The 18,544-nt window shown below is 39.6% G+C and overlaps 1 protein-coding gene across 9 annotated transcripts in view; it reads left to right on the top strand.

Moving 5' to 3' along the window:
- MAPKAP1 (MAPK associated protein 1) overlaps positions 1-18,544 on the top strand; it is a 273,352-nt gene that overhangs the window by 114,671 nt on the left and 140,137 nt on the right. For all 9 annotated transcript variants that reach the window (XM_033191183.1, XM_033191206.1, XM_033191157.1 and 6 more), the window contains one exon: positions 6,899-7,071. In XM_033191183.1, coding sequence (XP_033047074.1) covers positions 6,899-7,071 — 173 coding nt within the window. The remainder of the gene's footprint in view (positions 1-6,898; positions 7,072-18,544) is intronic.

Raw genomic sequence — 18,544 nt, 5'->3', positions numbered from 1 at the left:
GAGTTATATTTCAACTTACTTTTTCCAACAGCCTGTCACAGCACATGGTATGTTCTTAATGATGCTTACCTGATGCCTTAACATAGGCTACACTTTCAAAATCCATCCTCTCTTTCCTTCACTTAAAACTTTTAAGCCCTGAATGGTACTCTTATTCTTTTTATCTCCTTTTTAGTTTATAATATTTATAATTTTGTTTCTAATTGTGAAAGTAATACATGTATATTATAGAAAATACAGAAAACTATAAACCAGAAAATTAAAATCACTGATAATCCCATGTCTCAGAGGGAACTCCTGCTCACCTTTTGGTGTATTGGCATAGTTGGTAAATACAATAAGCATCTTTTTCTTGGGTAAGAAAAAGGATGAAAGGGTAGATTTTTGTATCTAAGAGGCCTTTACTAGCCCCCTTTAGCGTGGGTTGCTTCTGGGCTCTCTTGACAGACTGGACTTTCCCCTTCTTAAAGCTTTCGTGACATTGTACAGTGAGACCTTCAGCAGAACAGTTTGGTGAGGGTCTGGTCTGCGTTGTATGTCAGTGGACTTTGTTTTCGGAGCCCAGCATGATGTTTCAGCTGGTGTTTGTTGAATACGTGAGAGAAATGAGGAACATAAAGCTAAGCCAGTTTCCCTGTGGCAACACTTTCTCTGTGTTGCCCCCTTCCCTGTGCTCTAAATATGCCGCCATTTCCCCAGTCCTGTATGGTGGAACACATCAATTTGCCATGCAGTGAAACTGTAGGATACGATCTTTGTTTATTGCTAGTTGCTTTTTCATATTTAGACATCTTTGGAATATTGCTTGCCTTGATGTGTGATGAATACTTTTAATCCTTCAATCACCATTTTTAAAAATAAGTTAATTACATTTTATTATGTTGATGGATTATTTTATGTTTTAGATGATTCCTTCTAAATACTGTAACATAGGGACTATTAGAGCTAACTGCCACCACCTTGAGCTTTTTCAGAAGACAATCTCCTTATTAAAAAATATGTAATTTCAGTGTGCAAGGCAGTTTTCCCACCATCATTTCCTCAAGATGGAATTAGAAGATTAAAAAGATATAAAGTGCTTCATTCGTTTAATAAGTATCTATCATATTTATTCCAATAGTTTTTGCCCCACTTTCTATTTTACTATGAAATAGAGGATAGTAAAGAGTACTCTACTCTTTAAATAGAGAAGAGTACTCTATGGTACTTATATGAGTACCATATAACTATCTGTCCTCGTTTCTTAAACAGTGGTTACTGCCCTTCAGTCAACTCGCAGTGGCAGGGTTTCCTGGAGTCTCCATCTTCTAACTACTCTCCTCGAGCAGCTCCTCAGGCAAAGCTTTCCTGAGGTTTGTGGGGAAAAGAAGAGGGAGATGATTTTCAAGCCTTGAAGAGTAGGAATTGATACATTTAGAATAAGTCCAGGGAAAGAAGGCATTGGTGTTTACAGTAGGGCCTTTGGAGTCAGGCTGACAGGAGGTTTGAATCTTGGCTCTTCCACCTTGGTTATTGGATGTTGAGCAGATGACTGTAGCCTTATAAGCCTTGGTTTTCTCAGCTATAATGCAAAGATTACGCCAGGTTGCGGTCGCTCATGCCTGTAATCCCAGCATTTTGGGAGGCCGAGGCAGGCGGATCACTTGAGGTCAGGAGTTCGAGACCAGCCTGGCCAACATGGCAAAACCTTGTCTCTACCAAAAATACAGAAAGTAGCTGGATGTGGTGGCATGTGCCTGCAATCTCAGCTACTTGGGTAGCTGAGGCCCAAGAATTGCTTGAACCTGGGAGGTGGAGGTTGCATTGAACTGAGATTGTGCCACTGCACTCCAGTCTGGGCAACAGAGTGAGACTCTGTCTCAAAAAAACAAAAGGTTATGATAGAACCCTATTTCTTAGAGTTATTGTATGAATTAAATGATATAATTAGGCAAACATTTAGCAGAGTTTACTTAACAGCTCTCAGTAAATGCTAGCCCCCCCCACCCCACCCCCACTTTTTTTTTTTTTTTTTTGAGACAGAGTTTCGCTCTTGTTGCCCAGGCTGGAGTGCAGTGGTGCCATCTCGGCTCACTGCAACTTCTGCCTCCCAGTTTCAAACGATTCTCCTCCCTCAGCCTCCTCAGTAGCTGGGATTACAGGTGACCGCCACCACAACCAGCTAATTTTTGTATTTTTAGTAGAGACGGGGTTTCACCATGTTGTCCAGGCTGGTCTCGAACTCCTGACCCCAGGGGATCCACCCGCCTTTTCCTCCCAAAGTGCTGGGATTGCAGGCGTGAGCCACTGCACCTGGCCTAAATGCTAGCTCTTGTTACAGTAATCAATATTATTAGGGCTCCTGTAGTACCTGTTCTTGGCCTCATGTGACCTTGTAGTAGGCTTGAGTAATAGAAATGGGTCTAATTTCAACACAGAGGCCCTTTCTGGCATCTGCTCTGCATTTCTAAAGCACCTTACAGTTTATGAAGGACATTCACATTTGTCATCTTGTTGAGTCTTCATGTCTTGAGATATTGTGATCCCTATAGCTCCTTAGTTCTAGTGCTTCAGGAGGAAGAGGAATAAACAGAAATAAAAAGAGAGAGCAGTGACAAGCAACTGATCTTGGTCTGCAAAGGAGGGTAATATGAGGGCTATCAACCCACTCCAGAAAGATTCCCACTGTTTGCATTGTAACCCTTTGCCTGCCCGACCAGCCAAAACACTTGTTATTTAGTGAAGTCTTTGTTAGCCATTGAAATTATTATTTAAGAGCTGAAAACCATGCAAGGGAATGTGTATGTGCCCACGTGTGATTGCGTACGAGAGAGAAAAAGAGTGCACATGTGCAAGAGAGCACAAGTGTGGGTGCATGCATTATGTAGGATAATTATGTTTTTACTAGTTGCTTTATAACATACAGATGAGGCTGAGGGAAAAAAATCAGTCGATCTAATGATGGATGCTGGATTATATGCAAAGTGGAATTACTCTAAAAATGTTTTTTAAACTGACTTCATTTATTTCCTTTCCCTGTACTGACCTTTTTCACCTCAGAATGATAGAATTATAGAGTTAAAGATGGAACCACATGATTGGTCAAGTCCCTCCACTTTCATCTATGACCAGGAAATGGACCCATAGAGGAAGGCCAAGAGGGATGGAGAAAACTAACATTATTCAGTTCCTACCATGTGTCCTGGCAGGCACTTGAGTCATTCATACATTCATTCTGTAGTTCAACAGATTTTTTCCTCAGGGTCTTCTGTGTGCCAGGCACAGGGCCAGGCATTATGTATGGAACAGCAAACAAAGCAGACCTTAACATTGCTCTCATGAAAGTTCAGAGGAAACTTCGTGGCAAAAGCATACACTAAAGATGGACATAAATAAATCATCTCAATTGTTAAACGCTCTAAAGAAAATGAACAGGATATGTGTGAGAGAATAACTGTAAAAGGAGTGTTAACAGTGACAGTTGAGCCCTGTATAATGATAAATAATAATAAGTAATAATAATTCTCATAAGGGTCTTATGATAGGTAGGTCCTACCGTTCTCCTCCTCTTACATATTAAGAAACAGAAGCATAGAGAGATTAAGTAACCTCCCAAGGGCACACGTTAGAGGATGAGGAGTCATGCATGCAAAGCCATGAAAAAGAGCCTCTCTAGATACAGTGAACAGCACCTGCTAAGCCCTGGGAAGTGGGAAATGCAAGCAAGGTACACACAGGCACACATGCTGGTATATTGAGGGTGCTTCCAGAAGGCCGGTGTAGCCGAAGTCTGATGAGCAGGTGGGGGAGGGGCAGTGGATGATATTAAAGAGGTAGACGGGGCCAGATCATGCCATGCTTTGTTGGATGTTGCAAGGAGTTTGGATTTTGTTCACGGTGTTTGGGAGCCACTCATCGAAGGATTTTAAACAGGATATAGTATGATCAAATCTGAATTTAAAAAACAGATCTAACTTGTGTGTAGAGAACAAATCAGATAAAGCAAAAGTACTGTAGGATAATTTGGGACCTGTTACAATAGTTCAGGTGAGACCTGATGGTAATTTTGGTGGCAGTGGAAATGGAGAGAAGTGAGATGGTTTTGAAATACATATTTTTCACTTTTTTTCTTAAGATAAAACATTACGTAAAATTTACCATTTTAACCATTTTAAAGTGTACAGTTCTGTGGTATTTAATATATTAACAATGTTATGAACTGTTACTGCCAATTTCAGCACATTACCATCACCCCCAAAAGAAACCTCATACCTCCCAATTTCCCACCCTTGTCATCTTCTGCCAATCACTAATCTACTTTCTGTCTCTATGGATTTGCCTGTTCTGAACAGTTCATATAAATGGGTTCATACAGTAGTGGCTTTTCATGTCTGATTTCCTTCTCTTAGCATGTTTTCATGGTGCATCCATGTTGTGTGTATCAGTACTTCTTTCCTTCTCTTGGCTGAATAATATTCTATCTTATGGATTTTATTTATCCATTCATTAGTTAGTGGATATTTGGGTGGTTTTCATTCTTTGGCTATTATAAATAATGCTGCTGTGAACTTTTGTCCAAGTTTTAATGTGAGCTTATGTTTTTAGTTCTCTGGAGTATATACCTAGGAATGGAATCGCTTGGTCATATGATAATTCTATGTTTCATTTTGAGAAACTGCTGAACATTTTCACAATGACTGCATCATTCCCACTGACAGTGTCTGAGGATTCCAGTTTCTCCATATCCTCACAAATCCTTGCTATTTTTAGAGATTTTGGGTAGTTGTTTGGAGTTTTTGCTTTTTTTTAAATTATAGCCACCCTAATGGGTAAGAAGTAATTTACATTATGGTTAATGATATGGAACAATTTTCATGTGTTTATTGGTCATTTGTATATCTTCTTTGGAGAAATGTCTGTTCAAATCTTTGCCCATTAAAAAATTTTGTCTTCTTGTTGAGTTATAAGACTTCTTAACATATTCTAGATAGTAGAGCCTTACCAGATGTATGATTTGTGAATGTTTTCTGCCTTTCTTTTGATTATCTTTTTACTATCTTAATAGTATCCTTAAGGCACAAAAGTTGTTTTTGTTTGTTTGTTTTTGTTTTGAGCAGAGTCTCACTCTGTCGCCCAGGCATGATGTTGGCTCGTTTCAACATCTGCCTCCTGAATTTAGGCAATTCTCCTACCTCAGCCTCCCCAGCAGCTGGCACTACAGGCACCCGCCACCAAGCCCGGCTAATTTTTGTATTTTTAATAGAGAGGGGGTTTCACCATGTTGGCCAGGTTGGTCTCAAACTCCTGACCTCAAGTGATCTGTCTGCCTTGGCCTCCCAAAGTGCTGGGATTACAGGCGTGAGCTACTGTGCCTGGCCTAGGCACAAAAGTTTTTAATTTTAATGAAGTTCAGTTTATTTCTTTTGTTTTTTATGCTTTTGGTATCATATTAAAGAAATCATTGCCTAATCCAAAGTTATGAAGATTTACACCTGTTTCCTTTTAAGAATTTTATAGTTTTGCCTGTTATATCTAGATCTTTGATTTATTTTGAAATGATATTTGTATGTGGTATGAGGCAGGAGCCCAAATTCATTCTTTTGCATCTGGCTATCCACTTGTCCCAGCATCATTTGTTGAAAAGACTATGCTTTCCCCATTGAAATGTATTTTTGAAGTAGAGATGTTAGAACTTCCTAATAGAGTAGATAGACAGTGTGAGGGAGGAAGAAGCATCAAGACTGTTGAGATGAGCAGCTGGCTTAGTGGTGGCAGCAGATATTATTAAAATAAGGGGGGCTGTTGTTGTGACTTGGGATAGGAGGGAGTGAGGGACAATCAAGTTTCTGATTTGAACTCATTTTCTGTGACACTTTTCTATATACTCTGTGTAGTGAACATATTGCATGGGTGGGAAGCAAGACTGAGCCAGCGTGCAAGCCTTCTGTGAGGGAGGGGAATGGCCAGAAGGTTGGCGGATAACAGAAACACAAAAGGAGGGGGAGAGGATGGTGTCGTTGGATGGCCTGGGTCTCAAAAGAACAAGGATTTTTTTCATGAAAGAGAAAGTACTAGATTGGAAGTGTTAGTGGGGGCAAGGATGCCTACTCTTGCATGCCTTGAGGGTGCAGGGGTTATTTAAAAAAAAAAAAAACGCAAAGCAGTCCTCTTTTAACAGGACATCAGAGGAGGCAGTATCCTCAACAGCAGGTTCAGTGAAGTCCAAGAGGTAGAGGAAATGGTTTTAAAAAGCAGCTGAGGATTTATGGGTGTTTGCTGATTAGCACAAGAGCTCTCGAGGGCAGAGTGGAACACACAGGCGGGAGGAGTGGTAGGTGTGTGAGGGAGTGGGAATATATCCAGCAGTGTGGGGATGGTAGTTAGGGCGATAATGGAGGACCAAAGGGCCCTTGAACCTGTGTGGTACTGAAGGAAACAGATGTACTGTGTCGTGGAACTAGCCCCCCATAGTCTCTGAGAAGGCAAGCACTTGTTTCAGTGCTGCGGGCCTAAATCCTTCCTGGAAGAGTATGGCAGCTTCCCAGGCAGCTCATCTCATTGTCTCAAGGAGGGACAAGGCAGTTGCCAGAGAGACACCTAGTGCTAAGGTCCAAGGACACACTGAGTTAGTAGCCTAGCAAGCCTCCTAACACCAAACATCAATTCTGCTCACCACTCTTACTTGTTCCTCTTAGTTGTAGTGCCCATTTACCTTCCTGCTGGCAGATCCCAATCCATTAGTTTATTAGAAAATGAAAATTTAAGAAACAAACATCCTTGAAACTTGACAGTGTTTCCACTTTGGGACCATTCCACGCTCACAGCAGGTCTGTATAGCAAGGATGAAAAATGGCTGTGCAGTAGGGTCTGTATAACTGTGGCAGTGTGCTTTGCTCTTACGTGTGTGCTCTGTCCACAGGGTCATGTAGGTACAACGGCAACCAAGAAGATCGATGTCTACCTCCCTCTGCACTCGAGCCAGGACAGACTGCTGCCAATGACCGTGGTGACAATGGCCAGCGCCAGGGTGCAGGACCTGATTGGGCTCATCTGCTGGCAGTATACGAGCGAAGGACGGGAGCCGAAGCTCAAGTAATCCATTATCTTTTTGGCTGCTCTAGTTTCTGGCGGTCTCTTGGCCACCCAAGGTGTCTTCTAGGCTGGTCAGTCTTTCTAGGCATTGGCCTGGAACCACACACCTCTGCACTGATCCAGCTCTGGGTGCTCACCAGGTCTTGCGCCTGTGCATCTCAGAGAATCAGCTTGCAAAATAAACTTAGAAGTTTGTGAATTATAGACATGAGAACATGGATTTTTAGTAATTTCCAAACCCTTTTATGATCCCTGCTAATAAAGCAACCTGGAAGGGAATGGGAGGGGATTGATGTTTTTGGAGCACCAACTATGCATTGGGCACTGGGCTGGGCACTTCATAGCTGGTATCTGGAATCTCGTTTGATCCTCCCAGCTCCCTGGGAGGCGAGGGTAATGATCCTCATTCTGCAGAGGTGGAAGCTCAGGTTCAGAGCTGTTACTGGCTGAAGGTTGCACAGTGAGAGATGGCAGAGTCAGGATTTGATTCCAGGTCTGTTTGATGCTAAGGTTTTTGCATTATTTCCTTCTGCCTTCTATAGAACCTTTGGTCTGAATTTTAGTTTTCTTTATCAGTTAATGGCTCTAATTTTCTCTCAGTCACTAGGCTCTGTTCTTCATTAAATAATTATATTTAAAATGTAGTGCTTGAAAGTAGGCTCTCTATGCCTCTACGTTATAATTTGAACTTTAAAGTGCTTTGCTACATTGCCTCTCCCCTACTTGAATTTCTTCTGACAGGCATTCTCTTCTAGTTTTACATGTTCTTTCCAGCAGTAGTGTTTAGAACACAGCAAAATGTAGTAGATGCCTTCATTTTAAAATTTGACTCTCAGCTGGGCACAGGGGCTCACACGTGTAATCCCAGCACTTTGGAAGGCCTAGGTGGACAGATCACGTGAGGTTAGGAGTTTGAGACCAGCCTGGCCAACATGGTGAAACCCTTTCTCTACTGAAATACAAAAATTAGCCAGACATGGTGGCGACCATCTGTAATCCCAGCTACTCACAAGACTGAGGCAGGAGAATCACTTGAGAATCACTGCGGAGATTGCAGTGAGCCGAGATTGCGCCACTGCACTCCAGCCTGGTGACAGAGCGAGACTCCGTGTCAACAAAAAAAAAAAAAAAAAAAAAAAAGAGGATTTTCATGGAGATGTTCTCTTCCCCTCTCACATTTTCGGAGTTAGCATGATCCAGTCCAGTAGTTAGTTGTTTTTATTTTTCTTTAGGTATATTAAATTTCTTTAGGTAAATTAAATATGACACATAAAATCATTTTTTCAAATTCTTATTGACACTGCCCTCCACTTTGCCTGAATGAGTTGTGGACACAAAGCTCTGGTGGCAGAGAAAGCCTTTTACCAAGATGCCACCTAGGCTTAGAAAATGGTTCAGTCAGCACCACTCCTCAAGGGTGAGCTGTGAGGGCCTCCTTTTTCTGCATGAAGTGGGAACAAGGAAACAGGAAAAGGTGTCACAGAACTGATGACTTTATAGATGTTGTCTGATGTAATTCTTTTTTTTTTTTTTTTTTTGAGACAGAGTCTTGCTCTGTCGCCCAGGCTGGAGTACAGTGACACGATCTTGGCTGCACGCTCTGCCTCCCGGGTTCACGCCATTCTCCTACCACAGCCTCCCGAGTAGCTGGGACTATAGGCATCCGCCACCACACCCGACTAATTTTTTGTATTTTTAGTAGAGACGGGGTTTCACCGTGTTAACCAGGATGGTCTCGATCTCCTGACCTCGTGATCTGCCTGCCTCGGCCTCCCAAAGTGCTGGGATTACCGGCGTGAGCCACCGCGCCCAGCCTTTGATGTGATTCTTAAAACATTACTTAGGGCAGGCACTGAAATCAAGAGAGGAGCTTGCCTAGGGTTACACAGCTAGTAAGTAACAGAGATAGGAGTTGAACTATGATGATGTACATTTTATAGATGAGGAAACTAAACTTAGAGAGGCTAAGTAGCTTTCTTAAATCACACAATAAGTGGTAGAATTAGTATTAAAACCAACAGTCTCTGACTCCAGAGCTCCATATCTTCACTATCACATTATCCTCTCCACCATGGAACTCTGTTATAGGTGAAATGAAAATATTTATTGTGTTTGTACTTACTGCAGTCACTGTGCTAGATCTGGAAATAAAGAAGTGAAAGAGGCAGTTCCTGCCATCAGGGAGCTTTCTGTTTAAGGTAAATAGGTAATAACACAATACAGTTACATGTAAAATCAGGTACTTACAAGGAGATCTAACCCCACATTTGGGGTGAAAATGGCGTCATGAAAATCTCCCTTGATTAAATGACATCTAAACTGAAACCTGAGGGAGCAGTAGGAAAAAGTCACGTAGAGAGGTTGAGAGGAGGGCATTCCAACAGAGGGAAAAGCATGGTTATGACGCACCTTTAAGTTCGTGCTTTAAATTCTATATTCTGCTCCAAATACATAATAATAGTAAATGAAATGCTATTAACATATTTGTACTTTAATAGCAAGATAAGCATCCTGGTGGACTAGAAATAGAACCAACTACAGAAACAGGCAGAGAGTGCTAGGAGTCCATTATTTTAGGATATTATTGTCCTTAGAGCATGCTGTGGATAAGTTTACCAGTGTATGAAATACTGATTTTTCTCAAGCTTCAGGGCGGCTAGTCAGGGCATGGGTAATGATCAGAGCCCTCAGCCAATCATTCCTGGTGAGGGAACAGTCTCATCCATCTAGCTGTGTACTGTGCAAATGTTGTTATTTTCTCCATACGTCATAGTGTCAAAAAGAGTGGGAAATACTACGTGAGGGTATGGGACCAAAGGAACTGCATCCCTGGATGGGGACCAGAGGAAATGACAGAAACTAGAAGCTGGGGTGAGACTGTCATACCTATGAAAAGAAGCTGAACAAGGCTGCTCAGGTCTGTGTTTCTGGCGTGCCGGGGAATAGAGAGAGCAGTGCAACCAGGACCTGACTGTGTCGTGGCTGGGTTTATGTTACCCTAGTATTACAGGAACCTTGAGCTGTCAGTGTAAGACCTGATTCTGGTCTGGAGGCCTCTATTTGGATGAGGGTAGAGGGTGGTGGCAATATGTGTAAAAGCACTGACAGTGAGTGGAGAGAGAGAGCAAGCAAGGGTTCTTATTCCAGAAGAGCTCAGCAAACTAAAATTCCAAAGCACACAAGGATAGCTAGTACTAAGAAACACAGACAATCAGGAGATTAATTTGGGAACAGAATATAGTAAAGCAATCTGAAAATTAATTTCAAATAAATATATTTTTTAAGATCACCGAACGGATGAAGGAAGGAATAACATTCATGGTTAACTTCTAGGAAATTATGAAACAAAAGCAGGCAAATTTGAATTTAGAAAAGAATCAATTAAAAGTACAGTACTGGAAATATAAAATACAATTATTAATACAATTGTATTAAATTAAAACATTACTTAGGGCAGGCACTGAAATTAAGAGAGGAACTTGCCCAGGGTTATACAGCTAGTTGTGTACACAGCTAATTGTGTTAATAATTGTATTAATACAATACAATTGGGATAAACTCTAGACTGGTCACAGTTCAAGAGAGAATGAGTTGAAAGACAGTTGATACTGAGGAATTCAACCTAGGATATAGTACAAAGAGATAAAGAGGTACAAAGAATGAAAGATAAGAGAGATGGAGGAAAGATTCAAAGGCTTCCACGTGCGAAGTGGAGAAGGAAGGGAATAGCAGAGAAGCAATATTTGAAGGGATAATGCCAAAGAATTTCCCAGAACTGATATGAGTGGGTTTGATGTTAAAAACACATGTAAATTAGATGGCGGAAGAAGAGACTTTTTTTTTTCTTAAACAAATGGTCCTGGACCAATTGAACTTCTATAAGCTGAAAAAAAACCAACCCAAATCACATATCTTGTATTAATTAAAAATCACAACTTAAATGTCAACTGTAGGAAAAAAACAGGAGAAAACCTAGAGCAAGTTAGATTTCATTAAAATTAAAAATAGTTATTCTGCAAAAGACCTTGTTAAGAGGATGAAAGGACAAACTACACACTGGAAGGAAATATTTGTAAACCACATATCTGACTAAAGACATACATAGAATATGTAAAGAACTGAAAACAGTGAAAAGTTTAGACGGTTGATCAGAAAGTGGGCAAAGGTGTAAACAGGCCCATCACTGAAGAGGATATACATGCAGATGGCAGATAAGCACGTGAAAAGATGCTCAGCAACATTCGCCATCAGGAAAATGCAAATGAAAACCACATGCTATTAGAACTGCTGAAATAAAAAATAGTGATGACACCAATTGCTGGCAAGGATGTAGAGAAACTGTATCATACATCATTTCTGTTGATAATGTAAAATGGTATAGTCATTCTTGAAAATACTTCGGCGGTTTCTTATAAAGCTAAACATTAATTTACCGTACAACCCAGCAATTGCCCTCCTGGGCATTTATTCCAGAGCAGTGAAAACTTATATTCACATAAAAACCTGTATACAAATGTTTTTATCAGCCTTATTTGTACTTAAAACTGGAAACAACCTAAATGTCCTTCAGCAGGTAAATGGTTAAACATTGTGGTACATCCATACCAAGTAATACTACTGTCAAGAGAAAAGGAACAAACCGTTTTCATGCGTGCAGTGACTTGGGTGGGTTCACGTAGTGCGAAAAGCCAGTCTCTAAAAGTTTCATGTCACCCGATTCCATTTATGTAACATCCTCAAAATGACAAAAGTATAGAGATGGAGAACAATTGAGTGGTTGCCAGAGGACAGGCACAGTGTTAGGGAGGCAGTCCACCTATAAACGGGTGGTGAAAAAGAGCTGCTCTGTCATGATGAAACAGTTTTGTATCCTGGTGATGATTACACAAATATATACATGTAATCTAGTGTGTGGAACTACAGGACACACACACGAGTACATGTAAAAACTGGCGAAAAGTGAGTAATATCTATAGTCTTTTTTTTATGTATATATACTTTAAGTTCTACGGTACATGTGCACACCATGCAGGTTTGTTACATATGTGTACATGTGCCATGTTGGTTTGCTGCACCCATTAACTCGTCATTTACAATAGGTGTTTCACTTATTGCCATCCCTCCCCCTCCCCCTATGCCACGACAGGCCCTAGTGTGTGATGTTCCCTGCCCTGTGTCCAAGTGTCCTCATTGTTCAATTCCCACCTATGAGTGAGAACATGCAGTGTTTAGATTTCTGTCCTTGTGATAGTTTGCTCAGAATGATGGTTTCCAGCTTTATCCATATCCCTACAAAGGACATGAACTCATCCTTTTTTATGGCTGCATAGTATTCCATGGTGTATATGTGCCACATTTTCTTAATCCAATCTATCATTGATGGACATTTGGGTTGATTCCAAGTCTCTGCTATTGTGAGTAGTGCTGCAGTAGACATATGCGTGCATATGTCTTTATAGTAGCATAATCCTTTGGGTATATATGCAGTAATGGGATTGCTGGGTCAAATGGTATTTCTAGTTCTAGATCCTTGAGGAATTGCCACACTGTCTTCCACAATGGTTGAATTAGTTTACACTCCCACCAATAGTGTAAAAGCGTTCCTATTTCTCCACATCCTCTCCAGCACCTGTTATTTCCTGAGTAATGTCTATAGACTTAACAGTATTGCACCAGTGTCAATTTCCCTGGTGTTGATACCGGACTACAATTATATGAGATGTCACCACTGGGGAAATCTTAGTGTAAGATTCAGGGGACTCTGTGCACCATTTTCCCAACTTCCTGTGAGACCATAATCATTTTAAAAATAAAAATTTAAAAAACAGACTGGGCATGGTGGCTCATGCCTGTAATCCCAGCACTTTAGGAGGCTGAGGTGGGAGGATCACTTAAGGTCAGGAGTTCAAGACCAGCTTGGCCAACGTAGTGAAACCCCGTCTCTGCCAAAAATACAAAAATTAGCTGCATATGGTGGCACGTGCCTGTAGTCCAAACTACTCGGGAGGCTGAGGCAGGAGAATTGCTTGAACCCGAGAGGTGGAGGTTGCAGTGAGCTGAGATCATGCCACTGCACTCCAACCTGGGCAACAGAGTGAGACTCCGTCTCAAGAAAACAAAACAAGCAAAGAACAACAACAACAAAAAAATCAAACAATACTTTTTTTTTTTTTTAAAGCATTTTCCATGTGCCAAACAGCAGAAATAAATGCTCATTCATACCTGGATACATTGTAGTGAAACTGGAGAATATCAAGGGTATAGAGGAAGTGCAGGTTGTAAAGGTTACCAGAGAGATGACAAATATTCCTGACAAAGGAACCACAGCAGGACTAGCAACAGATTCTGTATCAGCCACAGAAGATGCTAGAAGTCATTGGTATGCCTTCAGAGTGCTGAGGAAAAATAATTATAACTCCATTTTATGATGATTTTTCGAGGCATTTATTGACGCCCGTGAGATTTTACCACACATGTTCTTTCATTTAAAGTAGCTGATTCTTAAACTTTTTGGTCTTGTGACCACTTTATACTCTTAACAATTATTGAGGACCCCAAAGATGTTTTGTTTATATGAGTAATACCTGTCAATATTTATCATAGTAGAAATTAATTCTGAGAAAAGTTTAAAATATTTTTAAATTTAAAATAGGCCAGGCATGGTGACTCACACCTATAATGCTAGCACTTCGGGAGGCCCAGGAGAGCGAATCACTTGAGGTCAGGAGTTCAAGACCGGCCTGGCCAACCTGGTGAAACCCCGTCTCTATTAAAAATACAAAAATTGGCTGGGTGTGGTGGCGCCTGTAATCCCAGCTACTTGGGAGGCTGAGGTGAGAGAATCACTTGAACCCAGGAGGCACAGGTTGTAGTGAGCTGAGATCGCACCATTGCACTCCAGCTTGGGCGACAGAGCGAGACTCTGTCTCCTAAAGATAAAATAAGTTAATAAACATGTTGCATGTTCACAAATATTTTTATTTAAAAAACCATATTTTCCAAAACAAAAAAAAATTTCATGAGAAAAGTGGCATTATTTTATATTTTTATAAATTTCTTTACTGTTTGTTTCATTAGAAGGTAGCTGCTCTGTATTTAATGCATTGCATCATGCTGCTTTGGCTAAGGTATAGGAAGAAATTGTGGCCTCAGAGTTGTAATGTGGAGTCTGAGACTCCTATCGGTGAACTTTTTATATTCTGTTCCATTACAATCTATTGGTCGAGTTAACACTTTGAATGGATCTTTTACCCATACATAATTTTGTAACATCATGTATTAATCATTTGGAAAATCATTGAGTTATACAGATATTTCAGAATGTCACATTTCATTAATGCAGTATCAAAAATTCACATTTGGCCGGGCGTGGTGGCTCAAGCCTGTAATCCCAGCACTTTGGGAGGCCGAGGTAGGTGGATCACGAGGTCAGGAGTTTGAGACTAACCTGACCAACATGGTGAAACCCTATCTCTACTAAAAATCCAAAAATTAGCCAGGCTTGGTGGCGCTTGCCTGTAATCCCAGCTACTCAGGAGGCTGAGGCTAGAGAATCACTTGAACCCGGGAGGTGGCGGTTGCAGTGAGCTGAGATCACGCCACTCCACTCCAGCCTCAGTGACAGAGCAAGACTTCGTCTCAAAAAAAAAAAAAATTTACATTTATTGATATTACCCCCAATCAATCTTATCAAGAAAATCTGAGCATTGGGAAGCTGTGAAGCTTACAGTAATGGACATATGAAAATTCTTAATTTTACTTACAGGCTCAAATTTTATAGTTGATAGTAAACATTGTCCATTGTTTTCCTTGAAGTGACTGACTCACTTCTATGATTTTCAAAAAATGGTAATCAGATACCCAAACCTGATTAACCGTAACTTATCAATTGTTCTTTTAGGTTAAAATGTTATTTCCTGGAGAAAGTGGTTAGTCCAGCTTGCACACATGCTTTTTCTCTCAAGACAGTGGTCACACTTAACAATGCAGGAGTACCTTGAATATGTGGTTCCATTTCTCATACAGAATGTTAAAAGATGTGTATAAGGGCTGAAATTGAATAAAAGTAATCATTTTTGCTGCTGCTTGAAGAACATTAGGTGGAATTGGACTTTTATGTTATTTACTTTTTTGCTATTCATCTCAGTGGAGAATTCAGTGACTGCCAGTGCAGTTTGGTACCATTGCCTTGACTCGTAAGGTGCCAGTAATTTTGCCCACAATTGCTTCTACACTGTCAGTGTAAATGTCAGCCCAGTGAAAAAGGCAAACAATGTTTTAGTGGTATTATGAAAATATTTTTTGCCTTAAGGACCTCTAGAGGTCCACATACCATGCTCTGATAACCGCTGGTTTAAAGAACCTCTTCAGGAGTCCTTCAGCAAGAAAGAAGCTGGACACTGAGGAAAGGAATTTGTTGCAAGAAATAGTGGTGGACAAAGAAATTCATAAAATATGTTGGTAAATCTGGTTAACTACTAACTATAAAGTAAAACTTCGATAGTAATTTGTGTGTATGTTTTAAAATGTGATCTGAAATTTTAGACAACTATATTATGGAAGATGGGAGGGAAAAGTTCAGTGGGTAACTAAAGCATCCTGAGCTTGTGTTCAGATTAAGAGAATAGAATGACTTTATAACTTTAGATACATGAATATATAAGTGAAACTTAGGAGAATGTTAGCCACACATTTTATTAAATATTTAAGAGTAACTACTAAAGAAGAAAAAAATCCTATAGCTTTCTAAATAGTAAAGGGAAAAATAGGCAATAAAAGTGTATCAGTTCAACAGAAGGTAAGGAAGAAGAATAAAAAGCAGAGAAAAGAGGCAAGAAACAACACAAAGTAAGATGTAGATTTGTCCAAATACATAATTAATTGCAATAAATACAAACTACTCACCTATTAGAAGATAATTTATGAAATTTAACAATTTTTTAGTGTTGTACTGCTCACCAGATACCTAAAATAAAATGACACAGAGTTACCCCTCCCCTCCCTTCCTAGTTCCTTCCCAGTCCAAAAGCTGTCAGGTGGCTATTCTGTCTTCTCCTTTCCCGTTGGCCAGAGCCTCCAATTTCACTTGGCCAAGGGAGATGGAGATTGAGGGGAGCGTTTGGAAGTAACTCAAATAGTAGAATTTAAGGCAAAAGCATACCAATACAGATATTTTGGTAAACTACGTAATGAAATAAGGAAAAGTCCACTAAGATAGTATGTCTGACTGTGAACACATCTGTAACAGTTTCAAAATATTGAGGGAATTATAAAGAGGCATTGAATGATGTATAATTAAAACAGGACATTTCAGTACCTTCCTATCAGACACTGATGAACAAAGCAAACCCAAAATTGCTAAGGATAAGGAAGATTCAAACAATGTGATTAATTTCTTTACATGTAGAATTCTAAAAACAAAATAGAGATTATCTCTTGTACTAATTTGTAAACCTCTGAAGTTCAGAGATTACATCTTATTTGTATTCCATGTTGATATTTTTAAATAGTTGTTCCATATTTCGAATTACACAATTACGTCAAATTTAAACTGTGTGGTCTTTTGAAATTTTTTACAATTCTTGGTGACATTGGATTTCTCAGGTTTGTTTGCTGTAATACAGTCTATAAAGTGAATCCCTGGGATCTCCTCCTGTCAGGCAGTGTAATGTGAGGTATTTTCTTTCTAGCCTGTTTGTACTTAGTGTTGGAATAGATCCTTATTTGGTCTTTTCCAGTGGGTTGGCCCTGTGAAAGAGCTTTTCATTCACAGAGGGGGAATTGCTGGATGCACGTGAAGAGTGGCCCACCAATTTCAGCCTGGTTGTCAAGAAAACCATTTAAGAATATTGTTCTCGGGCTGGGCACAGTGGTTCATGCCTGTAATCCCAACATTTTGGGAGGCCAAGGCGGGTGGATCACCTGAGGTCAGAAGTTCAAGACCATCCTGGTCAACATGGTGAAACTCCATCTCTATGAAATATACAAAAATTAACCAGGGATGGTGGCGGGCGCCTGTAATCCCAGCTACTTGGGAGGCCAAGGCAGGAGAATCACTTGAACCTGGGAGGCAGAGGTTGCAGTGAGCCAAGAGTGCACCATTGCACTCCAGCCTGGGCAACAAGAGCACAACTTTGTCTAAAAAAAAAAAAAAAAAAAAAAAAAGAATATTGCTCTCCTGTTGCTGTGCCTTGTAAACTGTCTATAGTAGTAGACTTTGGCCCCAGTGAAGGAATGGAGAATTTGGCGGGAATTCTTGGCCTCTTTTACTCTTAGGTCTGTTAACTCTTGAGCAAGATTGGAATATGGTATTTAGGCATATTTCCTGCTTGTTTTGATGCACTGATTTTGGGGAAAACATTTGGAAGAAACTAACTGAAATAATTTCAATTTCTAAATGGTCAAATTTTAAAATTTAGACTTTGTTATTCTTGTTTATTGAATTTTGATCAGAAAATGTGGACTATAAAATTTTTCCCTAAGAGATTTATGTATATTTGGATGCTTACTGTACTATAATTTTTTGGTAACTATTCCATGGTTTCTGGAAATAATTATTCTCTATAGGTTATAGACTTCAATATATACTTATTAAGTCAATATCATTAATTACTTATTTCTATTATCTTAGGGTTTTTGATTATTTGGTCTATGGATGATTAAGATAAATACATTAAAGTTTCCATTTTCTTGTGTGTTTATGTTAACTTTTCCTAATATTCCAACAGTTTACACTTTATATATTTCAGTTCACATAAAGATTGATGTGTTTTATATCTTTATTATCAGTTCTACTTCAGTATAAACCGGTCTTATTTGTTCTGTTTATGATTGTGTCTTGCCTGTTTGTTTCATTTCAGCAATCTGAGCTTTTTTTTTTCCCTGCTTTTCTTTGCTCTTTCTTCAGTCTTTTACTTTTGCCTTTTGTTTTAGATATGTTAATAATTTTGTGAGATTTTTGTTTTTTGACTTATGTAAGTGATTTTCATTTTATAAAAACTATCTTTTTTTAATGCTTTGTTTTTAAAAAAAATTTTAATAGACTATTTTTTTAGAGCAGTTTTAGGTTTACAAAAAATTTGCACAGAAAATACAGTGAGATCCCACGTATATCCTTTCAATCCCTCATTTTACTCCTGTTACTAATATCTTACATTAGTGTGGTACATTTGTTAAAGTTGGTGAACCAATATTATTACTGTTAACAAAAGTCAGTAGTTATACATTAGGGTTCACTCTTGTGCAGCTCTAATGGTTGTATCACACAGAATGGCTTCACTGCCCTAAAAATGTCCTGTGCTCCATCTCTTTACCTCTACCCACTGCTGCTGGCAACCACTGGTTTTTTTTCTGTCTCTATAGTATTGCGTTTTACAGAACGCCATCTAGTTGGAATCATACCATATGTAGCCTTTTCAGACTAGCTTTTTTCACTTAGCAATATGCATTTAAGGTTCCTTTGTGTGATAACACT

This window comes from Trachypithecus francoisi, unplaced genomic scaffold (genome assembly GCF_009764315.1).
Source record: "Trachypithecus francoisi isolate TF-2019V2 unplaced genomic scaffold, Tfra_2.0 Contig01585, whole genome shotgun sequence".
Classification (NCBI taxonomy): Eukaryota; Metazoa; Chordata; class Mammalia; order Primates; family Cercopithecidae; genus Trachypithecus; species Trachypithecus francoisi.
Note: the sequence above shows the minus strand (reverse complement) of the source record. Positions and strands in the feature narration are given on the sequence as shown.